Here is a 19,188-nt window from a genome sequence, read left to right as displayed (position 1 = left end):
ATGAATTATGAGAAAAAGGAAAAAGGAAAAAAGAAAAATAATTTTCAAAAACTATAATAAAATTTTAAAAAATATTTTCTAAACCCTAGCTACTCGATCCCTCCTTCCCTTTTCTAGACAAACTTCACATACTTCTCACCGGAAAATGAATATCTTTTATCGAGGAGGGGTGGAGGGGTGGATTTCGTGAAACTTTTTTAAAAATCTAAATTTGTTCAAATTATTATTACAAACAATGGTGGGGTCATTGGTAGAGTCACGATTTTCAGTAAAGGGTATCAATGGTTGCAGTTAAAAAATACAACTATGGGGCTATCAGGGATAAACACATGACCTCAGAGAATCTTTTGCAACACCTTAATTACTGTACTCAAAAATTGATCTATATATACAATATAATTTTCAAGCAAAAGGAGTGCCGCTTGACACCCCTTGGACAAGGATAGCTCCGCCCCTCAATGAGGTGATTGCTGAAAAAATATAAAAGGGATGTGGTCGTCGAGAAAAAGACCAAGAGGAGGGGGGATTGCCGAAGACGACGGAAAATAGATAGTAAGTGACATTTTTACAGCAACAACAACATATCTAGTAGTCCCATAAAGGAGTCTGAATATAATAGAATGTGCTTTGATCTTAACTCTACCTCAGAGGTAGAGAATTTGTTTCTGATAGATCATCAACTCAAGAAAAAAGAGTCTAAATTAATTCACAAAAGGGAAAATAACGATACAAAAAACAGTAAATAATAACAAAAAAATAGTAATAGAGTCGAAACTATAACAAAATAATATAATAATCTGAGTATAAGGAATCAACATAAAAGCGGAGAAAAAAAATAAAGAAGAACAAATGGAAGAAGAAGAATGACACGGTCGAACCCTACTATACGTGCTTAAATAGTACAAATTTTAGCTAGCGTTTGGCCGTAAATTTTCAAATATTTTTGGCAAGTTATTTTTTGGTAAAATTTCACCATGCGTTTGGTCATAGATTTTGAGAGAAATATTTGACCTTTTAAAAAAATATGATTTACACCCATAAGTTTTAAAAATTATTTAAATATTCACAACTTTGTATTATCATTTTATAATAAACATGTTCCGTGAAAAGTCATGACAACGAACACAATTCATACGAATTCAAAAAAAGATAAAGAAAATACAAGAAAAATATCATTGATTTGTATATGAGAAACTACTATTAGTACTTGTTATTGAAAGTGATTTCGAAGAGTAAGGTCGGAGAAAAATTGTATAAAATATGTATATAATAGTATAAATTCTTTAAAACAAACTAGAACTGAAATTTAGTCAAGAACTAAAAATAATGGGTATTTTTATAAAATATAAAAGTTTTGGTACTTTTAAAAAATTTCAAATACTAGAATTTGACCCAAATTTTAATTTTTTCTAGCACTTGGGATATTTGGTAAATATATTTGTTAAATAATATGACAAGTTAAATGGCCAAACACTAGTTTTCAAAAAAAAAATATTTTTTTCCAAATATGTTTATGGCCAAAGGACACTTTAATTTAAGTGCCTAAATAAAAAATAGGCAGGTAACTTGCAATATGTTCAAGTTTTAGCCTTTTAGTTTTTAGGTAATTTTCAATATGTTCAGGCTTCAGCCTTTTAATTTTTAACTTTTCTGCAATATGTTCAGATTTTAGCCTTTTAATTTTTAAGTAATTTTCAATATGTTCAGAGTTTAGCCTTTTAAATTTTTAACTTTCTATTACGACAAATAAAAGTAAAGAATTTTGTTGTTACTAACATAGAAGTATTATTTTTCTAGATCAACATATGTTGCATTCTATAGCAAGTATGAATTGTCAACGCTGATCGTTATATATATATATATATATATATATATATATATTATTATTATTATTATTTATTCATTCACGTGTCAAAGAAGATTGAACTTCAGAATTTTGTTTTAATTATACACATGTGATTAAATGAAAAAAATAAGATTATAACCCCGACTAGATATCTTCCAAATACTGAAAAAAATATGTAAAAATTTTATTTTTAAAAATATTAAATTTCCAGTAGCAATTTTTTTTTCTTTTTCAAGTCTTGTCCTTATTTTATTTTTTTGTTTTGTTTGTTCTCTCTCTCACACACACATATATAAAGGGTTGAAGTTCAAGATTCTTTTGACTATATAGCATAAAAAGAAAAAGAAATATTGTAAAATATACGAACAACATTTCAGGAAAAATTAATGTATGATTCCGTCATTTATTTTGAAAATATTAAATTTCCAACAGTAAGAATTAAATCTAATTTTTTCATGTCCGAACCTAATTTTTTTTTTCTTATTTATTCATATGTAAGAGAGGTAGAACTTCAAGTTGTTGTTTTTTAATTACAGTTGTTGTTTTTTAATTACACATATATTGTATAGTGAATTTTATTTATATAAAATATATAGCATTTTAGGAAATTAGTAACAAATTTTGAATAGATATCTTCCCAATACATAAAATAAATTTAAGATTCGGCAATTTAATTAAAAAATATAAATATCAACAATATTTTTTGTAAAATATACAACACTTTAGAAGATATGTGTGGTCAAACAAATGAATTATAATATAATTTAGTAACAAATCTTGACTAAATGTCTTTTTAATACTAGTAGAAAATATATGTGAGGTTTGGTAATATTATTAAAAATATTAAATTTCTGGCAGTAAATATTAAATTCTGTCTTTTCAAGCTTGGTCCTTAATTTAATTTAATTTCTTATTCTTATTGTTCATATATAAGAGAAGGTTCAACTTCAAAGAATTTTTTTAATTACAGTATAGCATAAAGTGTTTTTTGTAAAATATAAGTACAACGTTTAGGAAATACGACTGGTCAAACATAATCACTATAATATAATTTAGTAACAAATCACGAATAAATCTCTTCCTAATGTAGAAAATTAATGAATGACTGGATAATTTATCCAAAAAAATATTTTAAAAAATAAATTTCTAGCAATAAATTAGATCTTCTTTTTTTCAAGTTTGATCCTAGATTTGGTTTTTTTCCTTATTCATTCACATGTAAAGATAGGTTGAACTTCGAAGATTATTTTTTTTAGTTACACGTATAATCATTAAGCAATTTATATATATAAAATAGCATTTTAGAAAATTAGTGACAAATTTCAAATAAATGTCTTATTCCTAATACATAAAATAAATGTAAGCTTCAAGTTGGTGTCTTAGTGGTAAGATGGGTATACTCTATCTTTCTGCACTCCATTTTGTGAGATTTTAGTGAATATATTATTATTATTATTTTATATTATTTATATGCGTATAATTATAATTGTAACCAAACAACTCCTTTAAAACTTTTAATCCCTATCATGCCATAACATTTACATGACCATACAAATTTCATCAGGCGTATGATAATTTTTTTTTGTTTAAAATATAAAAATGATAGTTTTTAAATGGACTAATAATAAGAGGTAAAAAATAGTTATAGTTATCTTACTTTAAAAATCAACTTCTCTATCAATCATGAACAATATATATTCTCCCTTCTTTATACTTTGCATTGTCAATTTTATTCTTGACATTTTCAATCATCCATCTATACAATTTCTTTTTATATTATAGATAGTATTTATTTATTTTATTCCAAGTATTTATATATTTTATTTAAGCTCACATCCCATTTTGTGTATCTTTTTCAGTTTCTCTAGATATAGTTATCTATCTGGTGGGCTCTGGCTAAATTTTCGAGACTCGATTTGATTCATATTTGCACAAAAAATATACTTTAAAAGTAAAATTGAATTTATGATTAAAACTCGAATTAAAGACTTCATATAAAAATTGGATTAGAGGAAATTACTTCACACTTGCTGCTCTGCTAGTAAGATTTTACCAATATTACGTTCAATGTATTTACATGAAATTAATATACACATGATACATCTAATACATAATTTACCTAATCAGGATAAACTAATATATGCTTGTATTTTATTAAATTATTTAATCATAACAAATTGATATGATTTGTTGTAATCGTGCATGTAGGTAGTTAATGTACATTTCCTTTTCGATTGTTTCAATCGTAAATACAATTCATTTGGTGATTTTTTAATCGATGAAATCGTAGAAATATATAATAATTCGTCAAAAAATGACATACTAGCTACTTCTTTCCATATAACGGAATTATAAGTTATTCTTTGAATTTGTTCATGATATTACCTACTAAACGATTTATATGAATTATTAATTTTCCCTTTATAAAGTTCCTCTATTATTCATATAAAATATTGTATTTCAAAAATAATGAAAATTAATAAATACTCATTAATTTTAAGTAAATACTTGCAACCTTTGATGGGGTTGGTATGGCTTGTTGGATACATCAGCTCTTTTCTTTTCTTTTCTTTTCTTTTTTCTCTCTCCACCATTACTATTAAAATGATGTATTATTAACTTAACCACGAGTATAATTAATATATTGTAGTTTAAAATTCAAACTTCAAGTAAATGCTGTATCATTAACTTAATCACGAGTATAATTAATAGTATTGTAGTTTAAAATTCAAACTTCAAGTAAAACATTACCCTTAGTTCATTTTTACTCTCTCTGTTCTCTTTTACGTGTCAAAATTTTCTTAATTCGATTTTCATTTTTATTTATCAAATTTGACAAATCAAGAAAGTATAATTTTTTTTTTACCTATTTTATCCTTAATTTATTAAGAGAGTTAATATATTGGTATCAAAATATTTTGGAATTTGAATTATGACTTTAGTGATTAATAAGGGTAAAACGGTAAATTTTTCATATCAATAATTGATTTCTTAATAGGTATGTCAAGTCAAAAATTAACAAGTAAAAAGGAAATGGAGGGAGTATTTGAATTTGGCACACCCATTAAAAAATAATGACGGACATGACTAAACTATTCTTATCAATAGGTGTTTAATATTAAATCTTGAAAAGTAATTTGGGGAATAAGTAATTAATGTTGACGAAAAACGTAAAAATATTATTTATTTTTTCTTGATATGTTAAAAGTGACAAATAAAAATGAATAGAGTGAGTAAAAAGGAGATTTTTGAATCTTGTGATCTGAAACTAAATATGAGTTTAGTCTTTTAAATTTGGGAAAAGAACACTTATAACCCCCCAAAGTAAAATATTTACCCTTAAATGTCTCATTACTTTCATAGCCCCTTTTAATTTTAAATCCGAGCGCTGACGTCAATGTTCACCTTTTTTTTTCTCTCTGATATCATCAGAGTATATTCACATACTGTAATATACTGTGATGATATCTTTACTCTGATGGCATCAAAGAGTAACTAAACAGTGTTTTTATTGAAGGACTATTTTTCCCTCTTTGATGCCATCAAAGTATAATATACTCTGGTGGTATCAAAAAGTAACTGAGTATTATTTTCATTGACGTTTGTTTCAATCTTCTTATGAAATTACTCAACCATTCATGATACTATTTCGGTATCATTGATGTATGTTTCAATTCTCAATATTTTAATTAAAAAAGAGTTAAAAAAAGAGTTATAATTTAGATATATTTTTTAAAAAAATTGGAAAAAGAGAAAAAATTTATAAAAATATATTTTCTATTAATTTAGAACTTAATAAATAACATCGTGACTTTCATAATTTTCTCTTAATTGTTTCTTATTTATTTCTTAAAAAAAAGAGTCAAATCATATATGATAACGATATGGTATCAATATACCAACGGAGTATCACAACGAATTAAGCTTAGTCTTACATGATATCGATACATTATATCAATATACTGATGGAGTATCACAAAGAATTAATTCATAGTTGTGATAATGACATCATGTGCGAAATAAGAAAAGAGAAAGTGGATAGACACAAATAAGTAGTTTGGGTCATAGATGGATAAATAATTTGAGTTGGGTCTAATTTAGAAAAATAATTTTATTAATGAGTCCAATTTATATAATTTTCCCTTTAAATTTTGTGAATATAATCTTAAACTTGTCCTGTAAAATATTAAAATTAAAAAATATTAAAAATATAAAAAAATAGTTTTTAAAAAAATAAATTTAAATAAATAAGATACTTAAATTAAGACAGCATAATGAATATTCATCAACCGGCTCCTGAAAAATATGGATAAGTTTCAAATATTTTTTTGAAGAAAATTTAAACACTCAAAATGAATGTCTTTTTTTTTTCTTTTTTCCGAATGTTAATAACTGTCTGAAGATAAGACAAAATCAGTTTTGCTTACGAGGACTTGAGTGGGCCCTTATCCAGAAACGACAAACGAAACGACCAATGCTCTTATCTGATTTATTTTTTAAATCATTTTTAAAAATTATTCAGTTGACTTGTGATTCAAGAAAATTGAAAAACTTTAAGATAATCCTTTTCTAGAAACTGTTTTTCAACCGTGAAAAAATGTAAAAAAGAAAAAAAATGTTTTACTTGGTGTTTGATTGAAAAATAGTATTCTATTCATCTTGATTTGTGTGGCATAATTTAAATTTTACGAATAAATTATTTTTTATTGAATGAGAATTCATATATAAATATTTGAAGTTGTTAATAATTATGATTTATATGATCTTTTAAGTAATTTTTAAATATATAAATTTTACCCTTAAAATCTTAAAGTTTTTATATATAAATATTTGAAGTTGTTAATAATTATGATTTATATGATCTTTTAAGTAATTTTTAAATATATAAATTTTACCCTTAAAATCTTAAAGTTTTTATGTTGAATATAATTTAAAATTTTAAATTTCAAAATTTAAACTGTGTCATATAAATTGAAATAAAAAATATATATTTAATTTTAAAAACATAAAAGTATTTACGAAATGTTCATCTTCAAAAATTTGAAGCAAATGCCGCCTTATGGTAAATCCCTACTCCCTAATGTGTTTTATTTTTGACCGATGAACTAAGATTCAGAATAGATAATAGCAAAATCAAATATTAAACTTTTAATATGGTGTGTATTGACATTTTATATAATGGAACTAATTTTATAATCTTTTATGTATATATATATATATATATAGTAGATGTCGAACCTCATTCAACTAGTTTGTGTATTTACTTCTTCAAATTTTGAATTTCGTTAATCAAAATCTTGATTTCACCACTGTCCACCCCACACACAAAATTCTAATGTATTCTATATCAAATATATAATACATTATTTTTATTATTATTATTTTTTCAAATTCAAGTTCATATTGTGCCAAAAGACTCAATAAAATTTATTATTTTAATAGAATACTAAATATATGTACGGATAAAGGACAAAAATCAGTTTCCAAGGAGAATGACAGGGTCGATTTGGGCATCGGGCGAAAAAGAAGGGAACCGTCAATAGATGTGGTCAAATTAAAAATATCATATAATACAGAAGGAAGTAAATGTTATAGAGTTTTGTTTTTCAAAATAAATAAAGACGACGAGTCATTTTCCATGAAAGTTCTATAGCAAATATCATAATTAGAAACATGTACACGTCATTGTTCTGTGATAAAGAAATTCTATTTATTGACTTTTGACTCTATACAGTACTTTCTTTTTTCTTCTTTTTTTCTTTTCTCTAGCTCCTTTATTCTCATGTATCTACCAGGAAGTTACTTATCGCGTAAGGAACACACGCTATATTAGGGTACAATACTCTATAAAGTATAAAACAAATTATATTAAATATTTTTCTACTTGTAGTTACAAAGGAGTGAAAATAACTTGTGTCAGTTATTTTACTTAAATCTTTTTTTAAATACAAAATTTATATATATGAATAAATGAGAAATCCTAAAAAGAAAAATTAGTTATCCGTATAAATCGCTAAATGGGAAAATGTTTCGAAGAAACATAACGAGTAACTAATAATTTTGTTATTAAAAAAAATAACTATTATGCTCTTTTTGAAATCATGTATTCATCAACCAAAAAAAATTATCGATCAAATGAATTGTAATTGAAACGATTGAAATAGAAATGTAGTAAAACTTTACTCATATGCATGATTACAACAAGTCACATCAATTTGTTATAATTAAGTAATTTAATAAGATATGTATATTAATTTATCTTAATTAATAGATATTTATGTATTTATTAATTTAGTAAATGAAAAGAAACTTAATTGAAATAAATAATAATTTTTCTTTTTATGATCGATCAATATAAACATCAAAAGCTTCGCGCTGCAAAATTTTCACTAGCAAAACAGCAAGTATGAAATAATTTCCTCTAATCAAATTGGCAAATAAAAAGAAATGGGATCAAAGACTTTAACTTTTGTAATTTTCTTCATTAATGCTTCTGACGTTGTAATTTAATTACTTATCGGCCAAGGTCATCATTAGAATTCACAACTCCAAATCTTTAACGAGCAATTAATTTACATCATATTCTTCATACATTCACATGCTAATCCCTCCGTCCATTTTCATCTTTTATTTGATACACTTCTTAAATAGTACTCCCTCTATTATCTATTTATTAAATTTCTAAGCTAATGCATAGATATTATAAAAAAAATAAGAATAAAATTTGAACTATATTTTTTTTATTATCCTTTTGTTTAATCAACCTCATAAAGATAATTAAATGTGAAATCATAAATACAAATAGTCCCTTATTAAAGTATAACTTTGTAATTAGTATAGTTTAACTCCTAAAAAATTACAAAACTTCATTAATGCAAAAGGTAAACATGAAAAAAGATTCAAACATTTCTCTTGAACTTTGAACAATTCAACTATTTTGAATAATGAAAAAAACTTGTTTTATAAGATGTTAAATATACGTGCAGATTCACAAATTTTAGATTATGAAATTCACCAACACAATGACCAAAAGAAACCAGAAATCAGGCACATCAAAATTCCGAACACTCTTTGATTGAGATGTGTTACTAGCCAGAGCCTAGACAAAATTCATCTTATCACCCAAAGAATTCCACAAGTCTGAGATATTTTGAGGTTACAAAAATTGAGGCTATTACAGGTAGATGTTTGGAATGTCTTACGGCATCAGTGTCGTATATGCTAATGCTAATTCTTTCAGAAGAAATCTAAGGTGGTACCAATCTTCCACCTTCGTTGATAATTTAGTAAATTTAAGTACACAGCTTCCCATCAGTTGCATGATTCAGCGCCGTGACCTTGCAGCTTACATGACCATGAATTGTAAATGCAAACTGCCAATATACTAATCAACTTTCTGTCTCACTTCTGCTGGAAAGATCTAATCTGCATCAAATCTGATCTTCTTTGGTGCAGCCTGAATTGAACCCACCTGCGAATGACATGAACCAGTGTTTAATCTCCTGATGGAGTGCAGTGTGATTTCAGCTTAACCTAAGAACTCTTTTATCGTGTCCACGGTGCAAGTCATTGGTCACTTCCCTAATTCTAGTTCTTTCTAATATTTAGGAAGTAATTAGCATTATTGTTCCTCCTAAACAAATAGTCAAACACTACTCTATCATTGTTCAACGGTAAACAGTAGCCAAGCATGCAACAATCCCGTTATTAATATCATCTAGTACAAATTATAGGTAATTAACGGTTAGATTAACCAAATAGAAGGGTTTCCGTACTCCAACCAGTAACCTGCAGTGATAAGGCTGTATTTGCAGCATCAGAGAGTTAGACTGAGAATAAAGAAAGCCATATATGTCTTACCATTTCTGGACACTCATAGTCAATCCCAGCTGCCTCAATCCTCTTTCGCCTCTTCTTGTCGCGTTTTAATATTCCTTCAACCAACTTCTTGTGATCATCCAGTGTTCTTTCCTGGATAATTATTAGCACTCATCAAGTTTATGTTTGCAAAGTCTAATCAGAGGTCATAATACTAAACTATTTACCACATTTAGCATAACACAAAAGCAAAAATGTTATATCCCACTGAACCTTACCTTGTCCTGACGTTTCCTTTCAATATTAACCCAATCCAAGGGTTTGTACCAGCGGTTCACACCTTTCCACCTATGTAGAATCAAAGTTGTTAACTACCAACAGATAAAGAGACACAAATTTGCATATCCATGCTAAGAGCATATCATAAACCTACCCATAAATTTTTCAACTCCACACTCCTTGTAAAGTGAAAAAACAATCAGGTCAATACAACAACAACATACCCATTGTAGTTCCACAAAGTGGGGTCTGAGGATAGAGTGTACGAGACCTTACCCCTACCTCAGAGGTAGAGAGACAGTTTCTGATAAATCCTCGGCTTAAGGAAAAACAGTCCACAGCAATCCCAAAAAGGAGCAAATTTGAAGGTCAATATATTCTTTAATCGAGTCACATAAAAAAATATTCTGGTGTTTGATTAGTTTCCAATTTGTAGTGACAAAAGACTACAAAGTACTGATCAACCTCCTACAACAAGAACCTCCCAGACCACTGAGCCCCCTCCACCCAAGCACACCCCCCCCCCCCCCAAAAAAAAAAAAAACCAAAACACAAGAAAGCGAAAAAGATGGAATAAACCAAAGAAAATTGACAAATCTCCTCGCACTTGGACATAAAATAATAAAATTACCATTCCCTCCATCAAAATGGAAAGGGGGGGGGGGGTCCTTACAATCTTGGATGTACATGTTCAGGAGGAATAAGCTGAACTTGCAGTAAATGCTCAAACAAGAGATAGTTATGCATAGTATCCACAACAACTTTTGCAACCTGCAGTTACCCCAAAAGATAACCAGGAAATGGGAAGATAATGATCAGATGGATTTTTTAAAGCATATCTACGATACTACAAAGCCACTAGGACAAGTACTACCTCAGGAGACTCAAATTCTATGAAGCCAAAATGCTTTGATTTTCCTGTCTGTTAAGGAAATGAAACCAGGATAAGTCAATGAACACATAGAAAATTACCTTAAAGGAAAATAATGGTAAAATCAGTGGATTAACATATGATGTGTAGCTTAAAGTGCAGTGCATGCCCATAAAGAAAGAAAAATAAATTTGTCAATGGACAAAAGAATGAATCAAGTAGTTTGAAATTTTTTTTTGAAGTGAATGACAATGAATCACCATACTCCACTACATAATTATGGCCTACAGTTTCATTTTGTTTTTCTAGATGAAAAATACTTCATAAGGTTTAAAAACAGGTGTTATAATCAATGTATTTCCTTTATCCAAACTCAAGGTATTTCCAGGCAGATGTTAGCTTTACTGATCAGACTCAATACACTCACGAATGAGACACTAAGATAAGGTGTACAGAGAACATAGGGTGGAACAGAGAATTTCTAGCTGAATGAATAGAAGGAAGAATAAAAAAGAAGCCGGATGTCCAGCACGATCGTGTTGAGGGTTCCATGACATTGAGAAAGTTTATTCCCCAGATTGAGAGAAACAAGATTGCACTGTGGATTAAGACGGGGCGGAGAGATCCTTGCTGTCCTTAAGGGGGATTCCAAATGTTAAAGAGTTGTTCTGAAAGGGTTAAAGAAGCATTCCAATTTACTGAATTTTTTTTCCCAGTAAGAAGCATTCTGGTTTGCTGATTGCTTAGGATTCTTTGAAATTACAAAAAAACATAACGCGACTAACCAAAGAAAAAGCCATAACGTGACTAACCAAAGAAAAAGTAGAGGCTACCAACATGCAAGCAAGGTGATTTACACCTCAACTGGTTAAGATGTACTCAAGTAAAACATCATTGACCAATGGTTAAAAAGTACTAGTGGCACGGTGTCATTTAAGAGAGAATGAACAAATGGGCCAGCAGAATAGGTTGTCTACTTTTTAGTTTTTAGTTAGGTGCATTACCAAACTAATTGAGTCGAGGGTCTATCGGAAATAACCTCTCTACCCCACAAAGGCAGGGGTAAGGTAAGCGGTAAACCTACCCTAACGAGACCCCACTTGTGGGATTACACTGGGTATGTTACTGTTTATTGTTGTTTGCATTATCAGAATAATATCTATATTTCAGATGAAAAATATTTACAGGGAGAGACAAGGCACCAAAACAGGATAAACAAACGGCAAAGGTTATCCCAATACCACAGAATGAGAATGGGAAACAAGAAGTGAACGAGACATTTTCTCCTAATCTCCTCCAACAAATCTCGAAGTGCAGGATAAAAAAAAGGATCCATAAGCAGACCGAGATTGTGCGAAGGTGTATTTTTCCTTTTAAATTTTGTTTTTATTGGGGCTTAGGACCTACACCTGTAATTCAACTATTAGGAGGAGGCAAAAACAAAGGGAATCACAAGAAAACAATATTAGGGAACAAATAATAGCGGATAGGGAATGAAACTAGAAGTAAGGCAATAGCCCAATTACCAAGAAAGGCATGATTTAGGGAACATATGAGGGTGGTATTAATGTCAATGAGTTTTCTGATAAGTTAATGTTGAAGAGAAGTCTAAGCTTGTTGTTTACCAAGGTACGAAAGATGCACAGGGATGGTCAGAGTAGTCGAATAAGAAACACTGTTTGCACTTTGCCAGAGAGGAGCTAAAAAGAAAAAGAGGATTCATATGCTTGCCAATGATAGCAACTATCACGGAAACAGATGTAGAATCTAATCATCTTGTGGAAAAAAATTGTAGTACGATATTGCAGAAGGAGGGCAGAGGCATGGGATAAGAATGAACTAAAGAGATCAAACAGTAGTGTGAATTACAATAGGAGATACATTGTTGTTGTTTTTGGTTAAGACAAATTGGATATTGCGTAACTTAGAAGAGTACCCTGGTAGGTCCATGACTTTGTACGTAGGTCAATGCACACTTCAGTTGCATCCCCTGGAACCATGTCTATGAAAATTATTCACATATAGAAAAAGGAATTACTTGGATACCAAGATGAAGAAGCTCGACTTTGGAAATATATGTTTTGCCAAAAGACCTTTGTATGTTTTGCCAAGATTTTCTCTTTTCTCAAGATTATTTTCATATTCAGCTGCAGAACAGATTATCATAAACAACTACAAAATATAAGTAGTTCTAAGTATTTGCTCAAAACCCCTATTCCATTAACCAAATTGGACTTTCAAGTTAGCAGATACGTCAAATGCATAACAATAATATAACCATAAAACATTAAGTAAGACAGTTAAAGAGCAAACATGAAAAGAAATCTCTAACCAAACAGATGGACAATTAACCAATATTAATTGGCCTGGTAAATTAACCTTTTTATTCCTTGCAATTCTAAGCCTCTTGATTGTACCAAATTGCTTAAAGAAACCTGAAGACCAATTTAGAGTATATAACACAATTACTCAACTTCATTCTGTTATACATAAAGAGGAAAATATCAAGTATCTAAATTGGCTCATTCTCAAGCAAATTTAAATACAGAAATGCAAACCTTCCATTTCATTCTCATAAAATCCATGTGGGATTCTCCCGATATATAACACTGTTCCTTTATTTTCCCTCACTTCAGTCTTTGGAAGCTTCTGCGCTGGCCCACCTTCTAATGGCTATTTAGAAGGACAAAAAAAGTTATATACGGCACACCAATAACCACGGTGAATTTTACAGTTATAATTCTAATGAAGACCATTGCCCACTTAGAGGATCACAGACCAAACATCAAACTGTAGCTTTCTGCCTTCCTTTGTTACTTCTCTACCATTGAGACATAAGTTAATACGTATATACCAAGCAAGTTGCAAAATTAAGGGATTACATATAATATAAAATCATAGAAACTAAAGCATTTACTACCACGACATACCGATAAAGGAGACCATAATTTGAGGTATTTTCTTTTAATTTTCATTGTATAAATCTATATAGTTCGAAGATAGTGGATGGACTGCTTGTATGCTGGAGCCGTAAGAACAAATAACGTACCAGAAAGTCACGGGCTTCATCTTTAGAAGCTGAAGAAGCAGAAAAATCGCTTGCTCCCTTTTTCAATTTCTTCGTTATTGCTTTCTTCCTTGCTTTAACACCCATCTCTGTTTACATAATCATACTACACGTCAAACACTTTTGCACAGATAAAAACAGAAACATGGTAAAGAAAATTAAAACCCTGAAGAAAATTACTTGAGCTATAAGCCTTATTGGACCTCGCCGGAGAACGGTGACAAATAAGCCGATGAATGCCCAGAGCTGCCAAGCGCGAGAGAGGAAAACGTTGTTTTGCGGAGAGCGGTAACTTAAACCCTAAACCCTTTGTTCGGATCCTCTCGTTTTCTAATTTCGGGTCGACCACCTGCCCTGGATTTTGCATGGGTCAATAGCAGGGCTGTTCAAAATAATCAATAATTCGAATTGATTTTTTTTTTATTGTTTTATCAAAAATGGGTTATTGGTTCAATTGGTTTTGATAATGGTTTGATTTTTTTTTATATATATTGGGTTATCAATTCTATAATGGTTTAGCATGTATACAAATCGATAATCAAAAAGTTGAACTGATAAACTTTAAAATTGATTTGATCGATACAAAACCGTGGTCAGTAGTTGTGACTTGTGCTTTTTACGGATTATTTGGTACGCGAGATAAGGTGAGATTAAAATTATACTTTGTTTGATTGGAGGCATTTAATTTAGAATAAATTTATACCTTCACGCTTCAACCAAACTAAGTATAAATTTAATCTCAATCTTAATTTTGTATTTTCCTTCTTATCCTATCCAACTTGATATTATATTATTTCACCACTCATATAAGATAAATTAATTCTATCATTATAATCCCAAAATTATAATACCGAAATAATTTTGTCCAAAAACCAAACAACCCCAACACCTAATGGTTTGGAATATTTGTCTTTTGGGCACTTCGTCAAAAATCGTATTATGGAAAACGCAATAAAATTTAACCTAACTATTTAGACCCAATTTTACTTAATATAGCAATTACCAGTTAATATTATAATAACATATTTAATTTATTTTATAAATTGGTCTGAAAAGAATGTTGTGTATACAGTCTTACACCTACAAAAAAATGATCAAAAATTAAATATGTAATACAAATACAGTAGTGAAAGAGTCAAGTTGAAAGCAATGAAGAAAGGCATAATAACATTAACAAATAAGAAAATTAAAACAAATGAAACAACATGTAATATTAAAATAGAGAGATAAGATGACATGAGAGAAGAAATAACAATATTGATGAGGACATTAGACAACGGTCGACTATCTACTAATCTTATACTTTAATCATCGACATTCATATTTTTTATTATTTAAGATCATGTGCTCGGTTGCTATAGATGTTCCATATTCAGTCTAGTTGTTTATCTCTAATACTTTCCTAGCAACCTCTACCTCTATTATACCATCGCAACCAATTTCTCACACCTCCTCGTTGGCCATTTATATATATCATTTTCACGTGTCCGAATAATTTCAGTTTCACCCTCTCTCATCCTTTTCACCACGAAGGTCATTCCTATTCTATCTTGAATATATTCGTTCCTAAGTCATATTTCTTCATCGTACTGTTACACTTTAAAGAAAAGAGCTTTGATAAAAAAAATTACAACATTTGAATATAAAAAGTAAAAGCCTACCGATTAATCAAATCCGATATTCTAGCAAAATATACCCCATATTTTTTTTTGTACTTTAGTATACAAAGTTTTAAAACAACCTGGTATAGATTATTAGTATGTATAGCTAGAATAATATATATATATACGTATTATTAGTATGCATACTGGTCTACCATATAGCCGTAATAATACGTATACATATTAATATATTCCAATATGTATAACACCCTTTTATTTGAGAAACATTATGTTAGTATATATATAATGTATATCATTATATGTGTATGATAATATTTTAAGTTGAAATTGGTATCCATTAGACCATTATCATGTTCAGTTGAGATATAGTTCGATAGAACATCAGCTTTAGATAGATTTTAAGAAGATTGAATGAAAGAAAAAAATGGAGGAAAGATTTATGAATCTGGGATGAAAGTGAGAGAAAAACGGAGAACTGAGACAAATAAAATGAAAGAGGAAAATTAGAGAAATTTAAAGAGACGACTATCCAATTTCATTCAGGCTTAATTTGTTAAATAAAATATTTGGCTAAAATATATATCAATTTTATTTAAAGATTTTATGTACATGTCAATACCCTAAAAATATATTTTCCAAAATGTTTTTATAAAATTTCTCACGTATCAATATGTTTGCATTGCATATCAACCCATTTTTTGTGGACTAAAACAGATTGATCTAATAAATAATTGAATGAATGATTAACTCAAACTTGAACAAATTATAGTTTTGATGAGCTAATTTTATCACCCTGCTACCAACTCAGCATGAACTATGATATAATGTCAACGGAGCACAAATTATCTCTTTCTTTTTGGTTGTTGTTATGAATGAATTTTACATTTCGCCATAGCTTTAATTTTCTCTGCATTTCCAGAATAAGAATGAGCAAATCTAAATAATGTTTAAGTAATATTTCTGGCCATAAATCTTAATGTTAAAGTGCTAAAAAAAATATCTTATCAACCATAAGTTCTTAATAGAAAAACAGTACACATTAAAGTTAGTACAGAGATATTTCTAATGTGAATATCTTTTCTCCAAATACGAAAAATAATGTGAAATAATGATCCACGAGTATTTCTCAAATGCATATTAAAGGAGAAATGGAAAATATTGGAAAGTTAGGAGGCACAATCACTATCCTTTTCAAGTATTGCACTATATATTTATAGTTGTCACGGAAATAAAATAAAAAATCCAGCATTTCTTTTTCAGGAAGTTACTTTAATTACAAATTGCACTCCAAGGAAATAGGAATGCACTGTATTTCTGCTCCTAATTATCAACCTGAACTATTTACATCAAACTTATTAAAACAAATAAAATATAAAGTGTGACACCACCAAGAACGGAAAGGTTTTTTTAAGTATATTTATTTTTCGAACCTCCCCTGATTAGCTAAGTAAACCTACCATGATTAGCCAAGTTTATAATAAAGCAATGAAATAGAAGTTTATGATTAATAAAAATGCCTTAAATAGAATAAAACGTACTATTTACACTAAATGAAAACCTCCAGATAAGAACATCTTCAAACTCATTATAGACGGAGTTTGCAAATTCAATCCGGACAAGGGAGGAATTAGAGGGGTTTTTAGAGACCATAATAAGAAATGGGTCTTGGGGTTCAACATGAGAATACACTATACCACTAATATTTACATGGAACCACTGACTTTGCTTTATGGTTTCAAGCTTACTATACAAAATAACTTAACTCCCTTAATTAGTAATCGAAACTGATTGCTATGAAATCACCGGCATGTCATTTAACAAAGAGTGTTCTAATCAAAATTTAATTGACGTTTGCAGTCTGCAGATACCTATTGCATGAAGCAAGAGAAGCACCAATCAAGCATATGTATGGAGAAACTAATAGAGTAGTGGACCAGTTAGCAAAAAAAAGGATGAGCTTGATACTTTTGGATTGTACCCCAATACCCCCTCTTTTGGAATTTTTGTTTTTGAAAGAGACGGAATAGGCACTACGTTGCCTATGCTAGTCTCCTTATGTAATGACTCTTTAGTTTGATCAATGAATAAAAATCTTTTGTTACCAAAAAAAAAAAGAAATTTATCGAACCAACTAATAGAATCGTTCAACATAGAGCACGCTAAAGAAGGAGACATTATGTAATTCTTGCTAAGAAATTTTTTATTTTCAGATTTTCAAATCGAAATCTCTAATTAAAGGTACAAAACTCCTATTCATTCTGCTATTTAGAGCTTGTTTGGACAAGTCTATATAGACGTTTTTTTATTTTAACCAAACACTATAAAACTACTTACATATCCAATGAATAATTTTTATAGTACAAAAAAATGAAATTTATTCCTCTGTCAATATCTTCTCAGTCAAATTCATCATTTTAAGCTTGTCTAGTTATTTATATATTCTTTGTAATTTACGAATCATTGCATAAAAAATAATTTATTCAGTGCACACGTAAAAAATAGCAATTTCAATTTTTTGAGATTTAAAAAAATGGAATTTGTGTTTGTTGTGTTACGAACTTATGATCTGAATTTATTCCGCCTCTCAAACTTTTGTGCTTCTATTGACTTATACAGACCACACGATTACGACTATAAATATCTATGATAACTATTCATATTTACGTGGAATTTTTTCATATATATATATATATATATATATATGTTACATAATAGTATGTACAAGGATGATTGAGCTTGTGATCTTAAAATGAGGGGTCTCAAGTTTAAAAATCTCTTGTATGTTTTAATTTCTTGATTAAGCTCTTTACATTAGGTTTGTCTTATATGTTTTATTTATCCGATATGATTTATAGTCTAATATACTGAAGTAGAATTTATTTCGTGCACATAGCGGACCTTTTTCCGGACTCTGTACATAGCGGGAGTTTTAGTGCACCGAACTGCCCATCTATACTAAAGTAGAATTTATTCCGTGCACATCTGAAGAATAGCAACAACAGCTTTTGTTTATCATTAAAAAACAACCAGTGGCTTACACTGTATGTCATTGTGCAACTTAAACAAATAAATAATATATCACTGTTGATAACTGCCCACACTAATTTTTTCGAAACAAAAAATAAATAGTTCGGGGTATTTGCTTTGAAAATTAAACCCTCCTATATAAAAATAGCAAACAATATTATATATATTTGTCCACACACCGTCAACACATTTGGTGGAGAACACTTCATTTTTGATATGAAGTTTTGCCTCTCAATCTACATTACTAACAGTCTAACACCAACTACTCTAAAGAGAAAATACTTTAAAATTTTACAAAAAAAGAAAGGTATAATTATGTATAAAAATATTATTCCATAAAATATGCTGATACTATTTTCATACATATAATTAAATACAAAGCATAAACATAATATTAAAATCTCATTCTTATCTTTTTAGATAGTGCCTCTTTTGGAGATATATATATTTATTTGGGATTTAATACTTTTTTAATAAATAAAAATAAATATTGCAATGCTTGAATTTTAAATCGAAGATATCTTTCTAATTATGCGACGTCTTATCTGAAATTAGGTGATCACTTGCTAATTAACTCTAGTAGACAGTCAAAAATTATTCAAGAACAGAAAATATATGTGGAAAAACGATTTTATCAAATGTAGCCATTGATAACCAT

General features: G+C 29.0%; 1 protein-coding gene across 1 annotated transcript; it reads right to left on the bottom strand.

Annotated features, from left to right (window-relative positions):
- Window positions 1-8,898: 8,898 nt before the first annotated feature.
- On the bottom strand, window positions 8,899-14,210 carry LOC129899098 (uncharacterized RNA-binding protein C1827.05c-like). Its single transcript, XM_055973905.1, has 9 exons — window positions 14,062-14,210; window positions 13,864-13,970; window positions 13,373-13,487; window positions 13,194-13,249; window positions 10,818-10,865; window positions 10,617-10,714; window positions 9,943-10,012; window positions 9,707-9,817; window positions 8,899-9,317 (listed from the first exon to the last, which is right to left on the bottom strand). Exons 2-9 carry the CDS (start codon window positions 13,966-13,968, stop codon window positions 9,267-9,269), a joined length of 654 nt encoding a protein of 217 aa, XP_055829880.1. The 5' UTR covers window positions 13,969-13,970; window positions 14,062-14,210; the 3' UTR covers window positions 8,899-9,266.
- Between the last annotated feature and the right edge of the window lie 4,978 nt (window positions 14,211-19,188).

This window comes from Solanum dulcamara, chromosome 8 (assembly GCF_947179165.1).
Source record: "Solanum dulcamara chromosome 8, daSolDulc1.2, whole genome shotgun sequence".
NCBI classification, from domain to species: domain Eukaryota; kingdom Viridiplantae; phylum Streptophyta; class Magnoliopsida; order Solanales; family Solanaceae; genus Solanum; species Solanum dulcamara.
Note: the sequence above shows the minus strand (reverse complement) of the source record. Positions and strands in the feature narration are given on the sequence as shown.